The following is an 18,147-nucleotide window of genomic DNA, read 5'->3' as shown; positions in this document are numbered from 1 at the left end:
GTACCTTCAAGTTTTAAAATTCTGTGGGTTTAAGTAGGCCACACACCCCCTCGCCCAAGATAATCACTTTGGGCCTCTGGAATTTAAGATGGTGGTTATATGAATAGCTAGCCACAGCACATACTTTGTTTCCTGCTTGTTCTTATAATGTCAGGCTGAACTGGGTACTCTTGAAGGTCCTTTCCAGCCCTAACATCCATTGTAGCTTTCTGCTTGCTTCCCTTTGTGCAATGCTCCAGTAATTCACTCTTACATTCCTAGCATGCCATACCTGTTAACACTCGTGTATAGCTTTGGAAGGATTAATTGTCAGCTTAGGTCTATTGATGTCTTAAAGCTTTTCCCCATTGTATATAAAAATACATATTTGAGTAGTCACATCAGTGTTCTCTCTTTTGGCTTGTGTCACCTTCAAGTTGTGCTTTAACTTGCCTTGTTCAGCCTGAAGCTTAGCACTGTGCACATGTTTGTGCAAAGACTGTGTTCCCTGATGTTGTTACGCTAACCATTCGTTTCTCAGATTTTGTCTAAACCTTTTTGGTGTCATGGATCCCTTTGGCACTCTGGCAAGAGCCCTTTGAGACTTGTCTTAGAATACTATTTTTAAAGGTATAAAATAACATACATAGGGTTACAACGGAAACCAATAAGTAAGATAGTTACCTATCTACATATGTGTATGTACATGTATATGTGTGTGTGTGTGTGTGTGTGTGTGTGTGTATATTTATGTTTATATACATGTATTGTTCATGTACCTCAGGATAAGGAATTCTGGTCTAAATTCAGGCAGCTCCCCTGCTATCTAATATCTGATATCTGAGAATCTCTAGGCTATGCAGCCAGTCTAGCTTAAGGATTGGGGTCTCTCAGGATTAGGATTAGAAACTTTCTAACTAGGTTGTGGTCTTGGAGCACTTGGGGTGGTTTAGTGGTTAGGAAGCTCTGTTAAGGTTAGTCCCTGTGCCCATGTACTGCAAGAAACCTTGGGGGGAGGGGAGGGGAGGGGAGGGGGCTGGAGGGAGGTGGAGAAGTAGTCCTGGGGGCTGAATTTTGTGCTTCTCCTCCCCAGGCTGGCTCAGTGTGTTCTAGTGGCTGTGAGAAATAGAGCCACAGTCCTAAAGCAGCTGCCTGGATTATTCAGGGTTTTACACTCCCCTCCCTTTGCATGGATCACCAAGCATTGACTGAACAGATGTAATCCAGTCATGTTTATAGCATTTGATTCTTAATTGGGGGGGCTGCAGTGTGCAATGACTTTTTCTACTTCTTCACGCCTTTTGTTCTCCCTATCCCAAACGTTCTATTAAAGGAATGAGAAGCATGTTAATTTGCTTTTTTAAAAGATAAAATATATTACAAACCTAATAACTATAAACAAAAAGTAATTCGAGTAAATGTGCAGAACACAGTGCACATTATTAACCAAACCCCTAGGCTTTTTAAAGGATGAAACAAATTATAGCTGGGGTTATCTGTGAAAAAAAAGTGAGCTCCTTACCCAACCATTCACATGACCGAATTACAGGAGGTAAGGGGCAGATAACAGGCAATAAGATGTAAGGCTGTGCCCCTTTCAGACTTTGAGTTTCCCTTTACATCTTGTAACAGTGGCAGCTACAGAGCGTTGGGTCTGGAGTCAAAAAATCCAAGTTCAAATCCAGCCTCGGCTAGCTGTGTGACCCTGGGCGAGTCATTTAACCTCTGCCTGCCTCAGCTTTCTCTAGTATAAGATGGGGATGACAGTAGCACCTACTACCCAGGGTTGTTATGAGAATCAAAAGAAGCGATATCTGTAAAATGCTTAGCACAGGGCCTGGCACATAGTAGGCATTTGTTAATGAGCTTTAGGTAGTGTTAACAGGACATTGAATACCTTTGGGTGGAGGTGACTAACAACTGGCCGAGATCAGCCCAGATTAAAAAATGAGCTAGTTAACGTCTGGTGTGGTCAAGAAGGGAGCCGCCCATCAAGGAAGAACCTAGCACTTGCAGTCCTCACAAGGTTGCCTGCCATTTTTTCCCCTTGTGCTTGGGAGGAAGTGCAGCAGGGAGGGTGCAGAGGGGATTTCTTTCTCACACTCTCCACCTCAGTCAGCAGTAGTTCCAAAAGACAGCTTCAGAGTCAAGAAATTGAGAGTTCTGGGCTTGTGGAAGAGATGTTCCTCAGGAAGGGGGAGGCCCCAGAGCCGAGACTCCTGCCGCTCTTAGGGTGAGGCCACAACTGCCTAGCAGGACCCTGGGCCGGGATGTCAGCAGGCCCAAAGCTGGAGATACGATGGTAACTCAGGCCAAGCAGTGAAGCCCATCATTAGAGCGAGGTGGCCAGGAGCAGAGTGAGGAAGACATCAGTGACTGTGCAGCATCGGCCCTGCTACGTACTGCAAGGCGTCCGATGTCCTCTGACAGCTTCACTGACTTGTGGCCTTGCAGTCCTTGCTGGACTCCGCTGGTGACTGCCCTCTGCTGCTTTGTTGGTTGCTGCCTCATTTCTTGACTGTAACCACTGTGGGCTCAGCTGTCATCCTGGCCTAGGGTGCTACCAAGTACCTTTGGAAAGACTCAGAGCCCACCCTCTAGGACTAACAGGAGTCTCAGTGTCATCTCCCAAGCAAGATCCCAGTCCCAAGAGACAGAAATCTACCCCCTGCTCTACCCTCCCCGCCAAAAAACCCTCCACACTCCCCCCCTCCAAAAAAAATACAAAAAGCAAGCTCAAGTACTTGGTCCTTACTCCGTACCTGTGTCTTTTCTTGACTATCAAATCAGTTTCCAAGTCTTGTTCATAATAACTGCCCAGTGTTATCAATCACTTCTTTATTTACTCAACCTCTACCATCTTTCAGGGCCCAATCACCTCTCACTTGGCTGTTGCAATGGCTTAATTGGTCTTCTTGCTCATACACTCTAGTTTTTGATCCTAAAATACAGATCTTTGTCCTCCTTCTCCATCTCTTTGTCCTTCCTCCCTCTCTCCATCCGACATTCATTGGCTTCCTTCTGCCTCCAGAATAAAACTCAAAATTGCTCAGCCTAGCTTTTAAAACCCTCCACAATATCTCCTACCTGTTTCTTTTTTTCTATTCTTATTTGATGATATTCTCCCCTTCACACACTTTTTCTACTCTGTCAAACTCCTGGCTGTTGCCCATATGTGATATTCTGTCTGCCATGTCTGTTTCTTTTTGTTTTGTGTTTGTATGTAGCATCCACTTCCTCTTGTTCACCTCTGCGCTCGACATCTAATGTCAGAACTTGGCTCACCTGCTACCTCCTATGGGAGCCCTTCTCCAGTCTTCACCCCCCACTCCCGCACTCATCCCCTCAGCATTTGCTTCCTCCTGAACTGACTTTTTATTCACTTACTGGAGGACATGTTGTAGCCTCACAGTTGAACATAAGCCTCTCAAGGACAGGAAATGTTCTGGGTTTTGTCCTTGTATCCCCCAGGACGTATCACAGCATCCAGTGCATAATGTGTTAGCATGATAATATTTTAATACTCATTTCTTAGTACGTTTGAATTAACTTGCTCATTTGAAGTGGCTTTCTTTGTAAATTTCTTTATGTCCTTTGACCTTCATCTTTGCATGTCGATGCTATCCGTTCCTTCAGGTATTCCTTCTCAATCTGCTTCTTTTAACTTTAGAAATTATTTTTCTTGTACAGAATCATTTAACCTTCATACGCCCCTGCTGATACCAGCCGACATTGGTGCAGTCCTTTCAGGTGTGCAAAGGATGATACATACTGGATTCTTAGAGCAATTTTGTGGCACAAAGTTCTTCTTGACCCCTGTGTCCCTCTTAGCGTTTCCAGGTTTGTTGTTGTTGGTTCGTTTTATTGATCTTTTTAATGTCCTTTTTTTTAAAAAAAAAAAAAAAAACAACAGCCCCAAACATAGCCATCCAATTTTCCCAGTTTTTGTTGCGGAGTGATTCTGTTTCCCATCGCTTCTTGTTCATCGTTCCAATTGCTTTTCGTGGGATTGGGAACAGTAAGAATAGGTCACCGTGCTGAGCCAAGGTTCATTCCATCAGAGGATTTGTGCTCTCATTTTCACCAGTGCTTTGTTCTTAAATGATCCAACAACCTGGAAAATCTGATTCAAATAAATCTCCATCCATGGAAATAGAATTTATATATTAAAAATACCACCTGTGTCCTAATGACTACACGTTACAGATTCCCATAATTTATGAATAGAGAGCTTTGAAAAGCAAATTTATTTTTCTTGGACCGAACAGTAAGTACACAGAGGTTTGATCCCACCCATCATTCAAGACTGAACTTTAGTGTTTTACTCCAAGATTTGACTTAGAAACAGACTCATGCTACTAACAGTTATAATAAAAACACAAGAAAATAGGAGACCTTAATTTTTTTTATTTAAGTAATAAATTCAAAGTAATGTGTGTTTGTACCTGTACTGTGTACACACACAACACACACACACACACACACACACACGTGAGATCAAAATGATTTGGTAACTTAGATGACCATATAAAGGATGAAAATCTTCCACATAGAATCTGTCTTCCGAATTGGCTACCTCCCTTAAGTTCCCCCATACCAGGAGTGAGGAACCTGCGGCTTCCAGGCCACATGTGGCCCTCTAGGTCCTCAAGTGTGGCCCTTTGACCGAATCCAGACTTCACAGAACAAATGGGCCTGATACCATTCCTAAAGAACAAAATATGTTTTAAGTATTGCCAGAAGTATTTAGGCTGATTTCAAATAATATCTTAATCTTAGGCTGTATTATTCTAAATGTTAGGCAATTCTTGTATTACTGAGGAAAACACACTCTACTAAGAATCAAGAGAGGTTGTGGTGGCCCTCTCCTTCCTCCTACAGATTAACTACAGGAACGTTGGTAAGTCAGTTAACCTATGAGATGCTTGGCTTCCGTTTCTCTAACCCTGAGATAATACCTGCACTGAACTTCACAGGAGAGTTCAGATGGGCAGAGTGCATAAAATATTCTTTCAGCCGGAGGGACCGTCATCCTTACTGCTGTTTTAGCTTATTCTTTGATAGGAAGGGTCAGGTAGAGGAGTGGGAAGTCTGGGCACTTAAGAGACTTCCCTAATCCTTAACCGTATGTACATTTTTTCCTCTCTTCTTTTCCCTGTGCCCTTGTTCTCTCATTTCTGTCATTCTCCCTCCATTGTTCTTTTTTTCTTGTCTCATCTCTTATTCTTCCTTTCTTTCCTTGCCTACTTTCTTATTAGATCATTTCAAGTATAAATTTTGTAGATAACTTCAGAGATTTTGGTAGTAGGTTTTTTTTTTAATGACTCTTAAGTCCCAGCAACATGTTTATCAGATTTCATGATCAACAAGGTTCTGTTCTAATGTAGTTAGGCTAGGGAGAGAGAACTGTGTTGTGAGGAGGATGTTTGGAAGGAGGGAAAGGGGTTGGGGATTCTTTCCCTTCAGGCTGGGGAGCATCTATCACAGACATCTAAGTTACCAACTGCTAGTTCTACAAATAGGTCCCAGCTTTCCATTGCCCTTCCAGATAGCTGACAGTGGGTGGATGCATCTATGCCAAAGGACAAATAAATACAAACTTGCATTATCACTTTTAAAAATTAGTTCTCTTCTGTTCCTTGTCATGTAATTTTCTGTCATGGGCAGGATACGTGAATAACGGAAGGTCTGTGTTCCCGTAGAACCGAATGATGCAGTCAGCTACTTTGCCAACGGCAAAGAATGAAACTTTTCCTTAATTACTTTCAGTGGTTAGGTTTGGCTTTTAGGGTCCCTCTCTCCCCACAGCAACATTGCTGAACAGCATTTAGAATGGGTGTGGGGAATTGGGCTGACTTCAGATAAAGGAATTTCTACGTACATTGTTTCATGGGTCTCCAGCTCTCTTAAGAACTGAAAAATCCATAAGAAGAACAGTGGGGGATCGTTTGGTTAATAACCAACGATTTGGTGAAGACCATTCTCTTCTGTGTTACGAGATGTTCAAGAAATAGGCCGTAGAGCCCCTGTCCTGAAGGGAGCCTGTACTCTTCCTAAGAACAGACACAGAAACAGGAGACACATGGGGTAAAGGAACATACAGATACCCTCTCTTCTGGGGCAGCTCAATACTTAACTTTTTACTGACTTTGTAAATTGAGAAAAGAAGTTGGGTTATGTTCACTTGGATCTTAAAGGTATTCTGTGTTTCTGAATTAATGACAAGGGAAGTGAGTCTCAGCCCACCCAGATCCATGAGGAAGTGGCAAAATAGCAGTAGAAGGAGTTTGGGAGCAGGATAGGTAGCTCTGGGTCTTTTACTGCCTCATTGGTTGGTTGTTGCTGCTGCTCTCACCGCCTCTGCATCATCACCACCACATCATCGCCACTACCACTGCTGTTCTTTCTTTAGATTTTTTCCCTCTCTGCTGAAGATACTGTGCCAAACATTACCTCAAATGAGGTAATATTTATAAAGCCCTCGTTACAGTGCTTGGTGCGTAGTAGGCACTTAATAAATGCTTGTTCCCTTCTCTCCACACACTACTCCTCTAAGATATGAAGGGTTGGTTTTTTGTTTGTTTGCTTGCTTTGTTTTGTTTTAAGAGAAGGAAATATCCCAAATTTTATCAATGAAATTGGGGGAAATGGGTGTGATTTGCAGAGAATTTCATTCTTAATAATTTTGTGTATCATTAACTGATTTATAGTGGCGCAGGCTGCTCATTTGGAGTGGTGGGGAATGACCAATTCACATTTTTGCTGAATTTTTCCCAAGCTTTTATCTCAGATATTTGTGAAGGTAAAATACCGAGTATTCAAACAGGAAAAGGCCTTCTTCAGTTGCCCGTATCTCATCCTTGCGACTTATTTTTAAACATCCTGTCCATAGTAACACTTTTAGCTCTATGTGGGGGTCTTGTCTTTGCCTTTCCTGTTGTGATGCTGGGAACTAAGGCGGGGTAGGGTGTATTTTCTCTAGATACTGCACAGAATTCCAAATAGTAAATTCTTATTAACCACAAACAGAAATCATTTTAATTATCTGAGAAGGGAAAATGATTTCACATTTGCTATGGAAACCTCCCAAAGCTTTTTCCTATCCTTCTGGAGCTTTCCCCCAGTGAGAGAGAATTGAAGTACAGTCTCAGCAGTTGGAGATGGGCTGCATCGGTACCAGCAAGGCTGTCACACCTTGGTATTTTGTCTTCCTTCAAACTTGCCATTCCAGAGGAGGAAGGGGAGAAAATGAGGGTCAAAATCTTCATGGCAATAAAAAAAATGCACCAAGAGCAAACAAGAAGTCGTCATTCTTTTCAAGTTAAAGCCAAGTAGATCTCAGGGACTTACATCCTTTTCTTCTCTGTTTCAGATAGCTGTAGGCCAAAATAACGAATCAATCTATCAGCAAACAGTAATTAAGCTTTTTCTATTTAGTTGATTTGTATCTGCGGTATATGTATATTTAGATATATAGACACCCCGTGAGAAGCCCCCCCCCCTTTTTTGCAAGATAGTACTTGATTTTTGACTAGGAGGTAAAAGGGGTGTGAGTCGAGTGGAGTGGGTAGAAGTTCTAACTCCCCTTGAGTCAAACATGACTGTTGTACCTTTTTGCCCAGACTGCTCATGTGGAAGTTGTGCTCAAACTTTTATGTTAGGGGTTGTGTCTGTGTTCTCTTTGTATGCCATAGCTGTTTTCCATTAGTTCTTTAGAAGAGGACCATTTGTTAAAGACATAAAGATCTCACTCAACATTCCTTGCTTCCCCAAACCATTCTTCCCTTGTTAAGTGATTATAATGAGACTGCCTGTTCGTTCACATGAGCTTCTGAAATTTCTCCATCAGTGTAAGTAAAGCCACTGAAGATGGCATCCCCTTCCTGAAAATCCAGAGCGGTTCTCTCCTTTCTAGGAGAATGCAGAGCAACAGAATTCCCATGTTATCATCATCCCTGTTCTTATAAGAAATGGACCATGGAGAGAGGCCCAGGGACAAATGAAACTCTGAGAGATTGTTCTTTACTTCATTCTTAATTGTGTGTCCGTAAATTTACCTTCGGGAGGACATCTTGCTATGGTAGTAGATAATAATATAATTTGGTGTTAGACTGCCAAAAAATATCGAAACCGCTTACATTTTACTGTTACCACAAAAAGCTGATTATTATAAAGTGCCTCCCACTCTCAGAGGCAGTAAAAGCAAGCTGTAATGTAAGTAGGTTTTTTAATGCACTTAACTACTTCCCTTTAGGGCTGATGTTGAACCAATAATGGAATATAAAACATTAGACTGCTCATTGACTGTAATTGAGGAAGCTTTGATGCACTGGGAAATGACACTTAAAGTCACAACACTAGATGGTGTTTTTTTTTTTTCCTTCTCTTTAAATTCAGGTAGGTAAAAACATGTAAATATAAAGAATCACCAGTTAGGCCGTGCACAACTGGGCCCAGCTGTTTAACCAGCAGCACTGTAAGGTTGATGGGCAATAACCTTGCCTTAGATTTGTGTGCTAAAACCCACTTCTCATTTTATCCTTAGAAAGCAGGCTTTCTAGCAATTAAGCTTTTCTGTGCTGTTGGTAGATTTTAGATTTTTCTTTTGGCTAATCCCTGCTTGCAGAATTTTGAAGAATATCTTTTTTTGGGAAAGAAAGTTTTAAGTTGTAAATTGAGCTCTTTTGAGTACATTACACACTGTATTCATTGTTAAGGGAGCTGTTTTACTCAGATGTTTCTGCTTTTGTTTGCTTTCTCCTTAGAAATAAAACAATTGGGAATTATAGTATTGTAATGTGCCCTTGCTTGGCAGTATGTAAGGCTATAACTTCCTGTTTGCTATACCACTTATTCTCTGTCAGTCACATTGAACCATGTTAAGCTGTGATACAAAATTTTAAAAATCAATTTCTGATCTGAAGGAAAAGAATGTCTATCAGTGACATACTACGTTAATACTACACTAATATTAGCAAGCATTTAAAGCAACAAAATGAAATGTGAACCTACCGAAACTCCATTTTTTCCATAAGATTCTTCACTTACGAGTTAGCTCATTTTTTTAAAAAAATCGGACTCTGACTCATTTCTTATTGGGTGACAAATGCTAATTTTTATTCTTTTGAAAATATGTGTCCTAAAATCACTCTATCTCGAAAACTCTTGACCAAAAAGTGCTTTTCTTTCTAAGAGTTTCTCTGGCTTATCCTTTCAGGTTCGACATCGTTGGTGTGAACTTGTCATTAAACACAAATACACAAAAGCCTATGAGGATGTTGAGAGATTTCTTCTGGAGGATCAGGTAAGTTACTTTGGACAGGTTCGAAGGACTAGTATTTTAGGTTCGTAGGTCTTCCTCTCAAGAATATAACACTGGACTATAGGATTACTTTGATATCTCTTTCGTTATCAACCCCAAAGACTTTCAAAAGAGCTCCCCAAAATGAAAACCATTACTTAAAATATTTTATCTCCCTGTTAAATTTTTGCACAAATTTTTGTCTCCCTGTCCACTGTACTTATTAATATAGATGTATGTGTGTGTGTGTGTATACACACACACACACACACACACATATATATATATACACACACATATACATATACACACATATTTACACACACACACACACGATGGTCATTGGGGGTTTTTCCTATTTGGCCTCCATTGTTAATAAACATAATTCAGTCAATTCAGTCAACTTTTAGGAGTATTTCAAATGAATGCTGTCTGTGACTTTAATATCATTACACTTAATGCTACTTAATGGCCTTCACGTACAAGACACCAGGATACTTAGTGGTTACCAACGGCCTTTTACCACGAAGTCTGTTGTGCCTCAGTAAATAGACACAGGCATCTGTGAATGTGTGCTTACAGATGTGCGTGTGTCCCCAGTACCTAAAAGGCTATAGTTCTCTTTCATCTTTAGATAAACATGTGCATGCCCTTTTTGGGTTTCCAATAGCATGTTACCACCACTGCTTGCACCCCCCTTGCCATGGCTGTTATGGCACATGTCTTTTGAAGTGGTTGCTCTGCCATACTTCCAGTGACCATTCTGGTTTTGCTATGATTAACGTGGTTGTTTTCAATGATGTAAACTTTTGCTTCCTTGATGTGCATTGGGGCTAGGGCGGAATGTAGCTTTTGAATGAGATGGCAAGCATTAAGGAGTTAGACAGAATGTATCCATTTTAAAAGTGAAGAATAAAACAAAAAGACTTTTGATAGCATTCCGAGTGTTTGGGGGCAACAGAAAACAAAGACCAGTTATCCTCACAAAGAGAAGCATACAACTTCTGGCCATTATGAAATGTCACATGGGCCCCACTGGAGTAAGAAGGAGGTGGTGGCAAATACAGTGGGAATAAAAGGAGAATAAGAGAAAGAAACAACTCTCTCCTTAAGATCTATACTAAAAAATAAGTTTAACTGTTGTATATTTAGAATAATGATTTTTTAACTAAATAAAGATGAACATTTTAAAGCTTTTTTTTTTTAGGGAAAGAATTTTTGGAAACTATAACTACTAAGTTTTTATCCTACTATCTTTTAGATCCTTTTAATTTGCTCCAGCAGGGTGCAATCTGTGGCATAAATGAGCTTTGGACCAAGATTGCATGTGAAATTAAAGTGGTTCTTAGCTTGTCCAGATCATAATTGACTTGGCTATTTTAAAAGTCTGGGAAAAATGCAAATGTGACTGTTTTCAGCATGTTTGTTGAAACAGAAAAGCCAGTGTTTGCAGCCCTATTTTGGACGCTTACGTGGAAAGCTATCAGGCTGTAAAGAACTAACATGCTTCTTTCCTAATTGCATCTTGATTATTCTTCCTGGCACTGGCTACCCCATGATGTCACGTTAGCATCATTATGCATTGGATGGGACATTTGTCATTTCTCTAGTATGTTATAGCTTGGAAGAATTAACTTGTGTGTGAGCTGGCTGAAATGCGTCTGAAATCTTGGTCTCCACCATGAATCTTGAAGACCAACAGAGAGTCTTTTTGAAAAAGGAAACCTAAATTACATGAGTATGTGCATGTGTGTTTCTCTCAACTGAGGCATTCATACAAGTCAATAAAAGCAAGAACTTGATGTCTTCTATTCAAAAGTAGCATATGTTATGTTCTTGCTGGTACTTAGTTGACCTTGGGCGCTCTCTGGCGTTCATTTTATCTGTAAGGTGAGTGGATTGAACTGTGACGATCTCTAAGGTCTTGCCTATCTTTTTTTTTTTTTTTAAAGATATCCCCCTAGAAATACGAGCCCAACAGTTGATAATATCCCCAAGTTCCAATGACTGAAAGACAACTTTGATCATTTTTTGTCTTTCTTAGTGACAAGAGAAGGGGAGAAAAGCACTGAAAACAGTGGGTATTAATAGGATTATAAGATAAACAGATATACCTATTTTTTCATCTCTAAAACTGATAGTTTTTTTCATTTGGGTAGCTTGTATAAGATCAGTTTGAGCCTTTAGTCTCTCTCACACAGAGATATATACATATCATAGACATGTATCTATAAATATGGATAGGGGTTGTGTGTGTATATTTCGTAATATCCCCAGTATTTAAGTAATCGTTCTGTTCTGTTTTCCTTCCCAGGCTATGGGTGTGTATCTCTATGGAGAATTAATGGTGAGCGAGAATGCCAAACAGCAGCAGCTCGCTCACAGGTGCTTTGAGATGACCAAGGAGCACATGGACAGATCATCAGCCAAGGTGGTGGCAGAGATGTTATTTTAAAGAGGTAATTATTTTCCCCTCCTTCTCCCCTTTGTTTGGTGCAAACATGGAACTGCCACCCAGCTTGTTGGGATAAAGTAGGTCTCTCTACCGAAGCCCTAACATTGGTCTTTTACTTCTCATCAAGTCACTAGAATGGATCAGGAGTTGGGGAGGGCGAACACAGCAGAGGATGCCTTCAAGCAAATTTTTAACCATATCTTTTTAAGTCTTTGGCAGTTTGGTAAAGCTGAGGGATCATGTTTTCCATTGAAATGGCTTTTATATTTAAAGCTTCAGTAAAGTTTGCTTCCGGCTATATTTAGAACTAAATGACCAGAGAAAAGCAATAGAAGTCATGCTGAGGAGGGATGAGAACCTAAAAGCAAAAAACTACCACATGTAATTAAGATTTTTTTTCTCTCACAAAAAAGTACGTTACTTCCCGCACCCTGGAATCTTGGGATTTTTACATGAAAATGTTTTCTCCTTTAAAGTTGTGAAAGCACCTTTGCACCAGCATGCTCAGCACATAACTGATTAGGTTCGGTATGAGAGTCCTTTCCAGCCCAACATACTTGACATTTTTGCTTAATGATATAACACATCTTGACAGTCTGTTCCTCTTTTGGGGGGATTTTTTTGGTGGTTTTTTGGTTGCTGTTTTTTTTTTACTTCCAATTTGTGGGATCAAAATTCAGCCTTCTTAGTTTAGCAAGTGTCTATTATGGCTTATTTTTAAGAAAAGAACCCTAGACCTTCCAAGTCGCTTCCTCTTTTAGGCATGCTCAGGTTGTTGGGCTTTCTGGGGATTGTTTTAAAACAGCTTATTTACATTAAGAGGGGTATAATACCAAGAATATAAATTAATTATGAACGACTGTCCTTTTAGCTCCCTCGTAATAAGCTAATAATTATGATTTTTTTGCTTGGTGTAGTAGGGACAGTAGCTTTGAATCTAAAAAGAGCTTACTTAGCAGGTTTAGCGTATGCTTTGATAAGGGGCACTTGAGAAAGTCTCAGTTGCACAAGCCCTTTATTTTTCCTTTAGTCATCGCAGTTAATCAGATTGCCCCTTTTTAACTTCACAGAGAACTAATATTTCTTCAGGTTCTTTGAGCTCCATCAAAGCAGGAACATAAAGCCCATTCCATTGCTCTGCTTCTCGACCAGGCTTTTGTGGACAAAATCTTACTGAATCCTTAGATTGTTCAGGAGTTTGGCTCTGTGGACAGACCTGGGAGCGCTCCTATTTGTAGATCTGCTCCTTCCTCCTTCGTAATCTTTATTTTATTCCCACCCTCTTTAATTCTGGGGCCCTGTGTGCCCATTTTTTTTTTTGTAATGGAGGTTGATTGCTGATAATATTAGGGACTCGGTGGAGGGTGGATTCAGGTGAAATGGGTTCCTTCTCTCAGGTTGACCTGTCTCAGATTCCAATAATAAAAAATTTCTTCCTGACCTAGAGGAATGTGCTACATGGACTGACTACCCGACCTCATTGGAAATGTTCGTCTGAGAAACTAGCCATACTTGAAGTGCTAACTCTTGTAAATTTATCTGGTTGTGACAGCCCTGTCAGCGCTCTCTTTTTTTTGTTGCACAGTCGTAATGATGCGTTTATAACTCTGACTTCTTTCTTTTAATTCAATGCAAGGTCCTCATAGAACGGGGACTAACCACCAGCAAAGAAACCAAAAACCCAACCCAAACCACCCACCTGTTTGGTCAGTTAACAAGCACATAAGATGGAGACAGTCAAAGTGTGAACGCTTTGTTGTGCAAGTATGAACTCATGAGGACACAGCGGTTTTTCTTGAGTGCTCTGGCTGCTTGGGTTCCTGGCATGCTGATTTGTGACTTAAGATTAAAATCACATTGCCAGGGATTACCACGCAACCATGACCTTGGCTGCTCTTCCAGAAGCCATAGATAATGCCCATAGGTGTGCGGAAGGACCCGTGCGGTAGAGCTTCCTCGGAAACAAAAGAAAGAAGCTACCATGGAAGATGCTCTCCGGCCCTTTAATAATGCTCAGAGGATGACCTCTCTGACAAGGTGCAGAGCTTAGCCGATTGGTGAACAGTAATTGGTCTCCTCTTTGTTCACAGTGGCTAAGTTCTGCACCTGAAGAGAAGGTGAGATGGGAACGTTAAGTGAACCTGATTGGGCGCTAAGATTGCTGGCTGAGTCACACCACTTATTAAGGGGCCATTTTCTAAGAAATGCGGGTTGAAAAGCCATGTGCGTGTATGTGGAAGATGAGGAAAAAAACGGCTGGAAACAGACTGAAGAATATGCTTTGTCCTGTCAGGAATATAAAGATCGCCTGCAAGTACTTCTGCTTGTCTCCATCTTAGAAACCTATGCTGATTAGCCTTGTCTGGAAGGTAAAGCCTGCTTGGGTATAACCAGAACTGTTCTTATGAAAGCTTGAGACCACAGATAAAGTCACGGAGGTCAGTGAAAGCCATGGAACAGTGTGTGTGGGTATGTTTACGCTTCTCAGAGGACTGCTCATCGTCCGATTTGACGGTTTGGCAAAATATCCTTTGTGTTTGTAGCCTCACCTCTTTCTAGTCTTCTCCGGCGATTGGCTGGTTCCCAGCGGAGCTTCCAGGTAGCGGGGAGCAGGCCTGCTGGTCTGAGCTGTCGATTGGACCCGCCCTCCGGTGCCTACTGAGCTGATAACAGTTCTGATTTTACACACTGGCTCAGTTCAGCAGGAACAGGAGTCGAGCCCGAGAGCAAAAAAGACAACACCCCTTTTGTAAAGGGCCCACATGCTGACCAGAAGCATTCCTGCCCAGTTGAAGATGGCCCCAAGCACCTACTGCAGCAACCTGATAGCAAATGCTAGGGGTTCAAAGAACAAGGGGGAAAAGCAGCAACTGAATGCTTCTATGAGATACGTTTTGTGTTATGTCATTTGCAGAATCACGAAGATGTACAGATGTGAAAAGAATGTACGTAAGCCCCTAAAATTTGAATTTGGTTAGCTTAATGTGATTTTTCTAGCATTACGTAGGCTGGATTTCTTTGTCTCCTGTTGCTTACATTCTCTCAAAACCAGAAAGACGTTTACAGGTGCTGTTCTCTTTTGCATTTCTACCAAATGAAACCTTGTCTGTAATTTCTTTCATCCTGTAGCAGTCCATGTGATGGTCAAGCTCGTATCATGTATTTTAAATGCAAAGCAGTAGGATTTCAAATCCCAGACTTAGAGTTATGGGCTCTAGACACCATTCTCTTCCTGTGCCCCCCAATGAATCTTTTTTTTTCCCAAAGCCGAGTGTCGAGGAATACAAAGACACCTCTTTACTGAGACCCTTTACAAGAATTCCTTCGTTGGGACCAAGTAATAAATTTTATTGCTGTTTCCTTCGCAGGAAAGATCACAGAGAGATTCTTTTAATATATCTACTCCTAAACCCTGGTGGTACTAGGATTTCATTGACCCTGGACATCAAAGGAAGGATTATATGACTGCTAAATCACTCAGCTGACAAGAAACATTGATTTCTTTTTGCTTATCTCTCCCATAGGCTTCTTTCAACTGAACATATAGAAAAAGAAACTCCACACACAAGCTTACATATATGCTCACACACAGGACCTCACTGTGAGAGCTCCAGCTTATTCCACACAGCATGCCCACTCCAGAGTTTTGCGTGCGATTCTGATCTGCCATGACAATCTCTATGCAGACATTCAAGCATCTGGTAAAACCTGCTGAAAAGCACTGGTTCCTTCAGCATGTGAGTTCAAAATGTCCAGAAAGCACATGGTTTCTATCTGGTGGGGCCAGCCAGTGACCAGATGTATTTGGCATTCTTCCTCCATGCCATTTCAGCCAGTTGTTCCTGAATTGTTTTTGGTAGATAACCACATTTGGAATTTTGGTCCGACTTTTTCCAAGTACTTTTAAAAGGGTAACCCAGATACACAGAACAAGTTTAAAGTGTTCTCCAGATAAAATATAATTTACAAAAAAATTAAAACATCTCACTTAAGATTTTCTTTACAAATATCACTGCCTGAATTTTAGTAGGTTGTTGATAATTGATAGAGACCTTTTAAATGAAAAAAACATAGTGGATTATTTAAGATAACTTGGATTGAAAGAGAATAGTTTCTTCTAATCTGAGAAGGATTCCAGTCAGACTTATTTTTCCACTTCTGTGGGAAGAGATACAGACATGATTTTAGACCTTAATGCAAAAAGAGTACTTTCCCTCTCTTGCCAGCAAGCCAAGAGTACTTGACCTGGGTCTGTTGGGTAGACATTGGTGCTTTGAATCACCAGCCTGTGTTGACTTCATTGGAGTCTGGCTCTCTCTCGAGCCCCAGAGCAGAATTGGAAAGCTCCACCTCAAAAGGAGAAAACCAGATATTTGTTTTAGGAGTCTAGGCTTTGCCAGAGGCCCTTTGCTTTCAATCCTATTACCCAGTTACATGAAGGCCTGGCAAACGCTTTCTGCTTCAGAAGCCCTTTGTGGGCAGTGTCAGGTCTCAACTAATTTGTCCATAATACTCAAAGAGTTTTCCTACAAAGATTTGCCCTGTTGAGCTTTGCGAATAACTACATATGTTTATCATGTGCAAATGTCTTTAATTACCTTATAGACCACAGTGGTGGGGAAAATGTGTAAATTAGGTTTTGTATTGTGTTTTTTAATAAACCATATTTTCTAAGATGACAATAGAATAAATTTTTCTTCCTTCATTATTGTGTGTCTGTGGTTGACTTTCACATGTGAAATGAGGAAGGGGTTACACTATGTATAAGAAGACAAAGATAACCTTTATTTAACATCATGTTTCTTTGGCAGTTTTTCCATTGTGTATTGAACCCAGATCAGCATCTACCTCAAATGGAATGGTAGAAACTAAACGCCCCAGTGTTTCCCTTCCAGAAATCAAAGCCAAACCTTTCTTTCTGCACCAGTCATTAAGGCAGAGTCCTGCTGGTGATTTGGGTAGGATTGTACACAGGGGTCTTCTTTAATCCCCTTTCTCTTTTATGCCATGCTTCACCAAAGTCCCCAAACTTGCTTTTAATTACCTGGGTTATGGCCACTCAGCAACTTTTAAAGTTCAGCCTTTCAGACTCAGTAAGGATTAGGAGATAGTTCCCTGCCCTGCTGAGCCAGCTTCTGCACTGGCTACCAAGGAGCTGTGCCATCAAACGGATGTACAGAGTGCTATTCATTAGAGTTTATGCCCCATTTCACATGTTTTCACAGAGGTTATGTGGAGTACAGCTTTTGCTACTTTTCCTTTGTGGAAATAGCAAAAACTTAGAAAAGGTTCCAGGTCTAAATACTAGGAAGGGATTCAGAGAGGCCACCTTTATATGCTAAGGATTTTCTTGGAGGCAAAACAGAAGACAGGATTTTAAAAAAAAAAAAACCTTTCAAAACGGTATCCAGTAGGTGGGACCACTCCCTAGTCCTTTGGGCTAAAAAGTTTTTATTTTACATCTTCCTGTAAAACATTTATTGTCAATAAAAGTTATATCTGTTCTTGTTTAAAAGTTATGCAGCACCAAGTTTATGTTATTACTAGAGGAGGCAACAGCCAAAGAATAGCTTTCAAAATAAGGATGGTAGCGTGAAGTGGAAGTTAGCACAGATTCATCCCTTTGTGCTGGATCCCAGATCTGCAGCTTAGCCCGAAGCCATCTTGATGAATGTGAGTCTCTCATAGGAGACACTAATGTAATCTTCATTCACGCCAGGCATAGAGAACTTGACTCTCATCTAGTTCCAGCGTTGTTCACCATTTTTGTATCATAGACCCCCTCTGGCAGTCTGGTTAAACGTATGCACCCCTTTCAGAATACTCTTTTTAAATGCATAAAATAATATCCGTTGTAGGAAACCAACTATATCAAATTATAATTATCAAAACACTTTTAAGAACAATCTGATGAAATTGGCTACAGAGATGGGCAGGGGTTTGTGGGTTCATGGAGTTAGAACTGGAGAGGATCTTTGAGGAATAAGAAGAGAACTAGTGTAGTTTTTGAGACAAAAAATTTCAATCGACCTGGAATCTTTCTTTTTCTTCTTTTTACCACTTTTATATCTTATTGTGGAACCTTGTTTGATTCCTTTATATCAGATATCCTGAGTGGAAGAGGGGCTGTTGCACACAAATATAAAAGCACTGCATATACATTTCACTGGAAACGATGTGATTATAGAACAGAAGTGATGCAGGATTATTAGAAATAATACCATACACAGTTGCAGCCTGACATAAATGCTGTCCAGTCATTCCCCAATTGAGAAATGGTCAAAGGATATGAACAGGCAGTTTTCAGAGGAAGAAATTAGAGATATCCATAGGCATATGAAAAAAAATGCTTGAAATCATTACTGATTAGAGAAATGCAAATCAAAACAACTCTTAGGTACCACATCTCTCC

The 18,147-nt window shown here is 40.6% G+C and overlaps 1 protein-coding gene across 1 annotated transcript in view; it reads left to right on the top strand.

Moving 5' to 3' along the window:
- The window catches only part of LOC118834457 (aminopeptidase O (putative)), a 542,097-nt gene extending 525,657 nt beyond the window's left edge, over positions 1-16,440 (top strand). Inside the window, exons 15-17 of the mRNA XM_036741906.1 lie at positions 9,197-9,283; positions 11,595-11,739; positions 15,260-16,440. Of these exons, the coding sequence (XP_036597801.1) occupies positions 9,197-9,283; positions 11,595-11,735 (228 nt within the window). The 3' untranslated portion in view covers positions 11,736-11,739; positions 15,260-16,440. The remainder of the gene's footprint in view (positions 1-9,196; positions 9,284-11,594; positions 11,740-15,259) is intronic.
- Positions 16,441-18,147: the final 1,707 nt, after the last annotated feature.

This window comes from Trichosurus vulpecula, chromosome 1 (assembly GCF_011100635.1).
Source record: "Trichosurus vulpecula isolate mTriVul1 chromosome 1, mTriVul1.pri, whole genome shotgun sequence".
In the NCBI taxonomy this organism is placed as follows: Eukaryota; Metazoa; Chordata; class Mammalia; order Diprotodontia; family Phalangeridae; genus Trichosurus; species Trichosurus vulpecula.
This window is presented reverse-complemented; position numbering and strand designations above follow the sequence as displayed.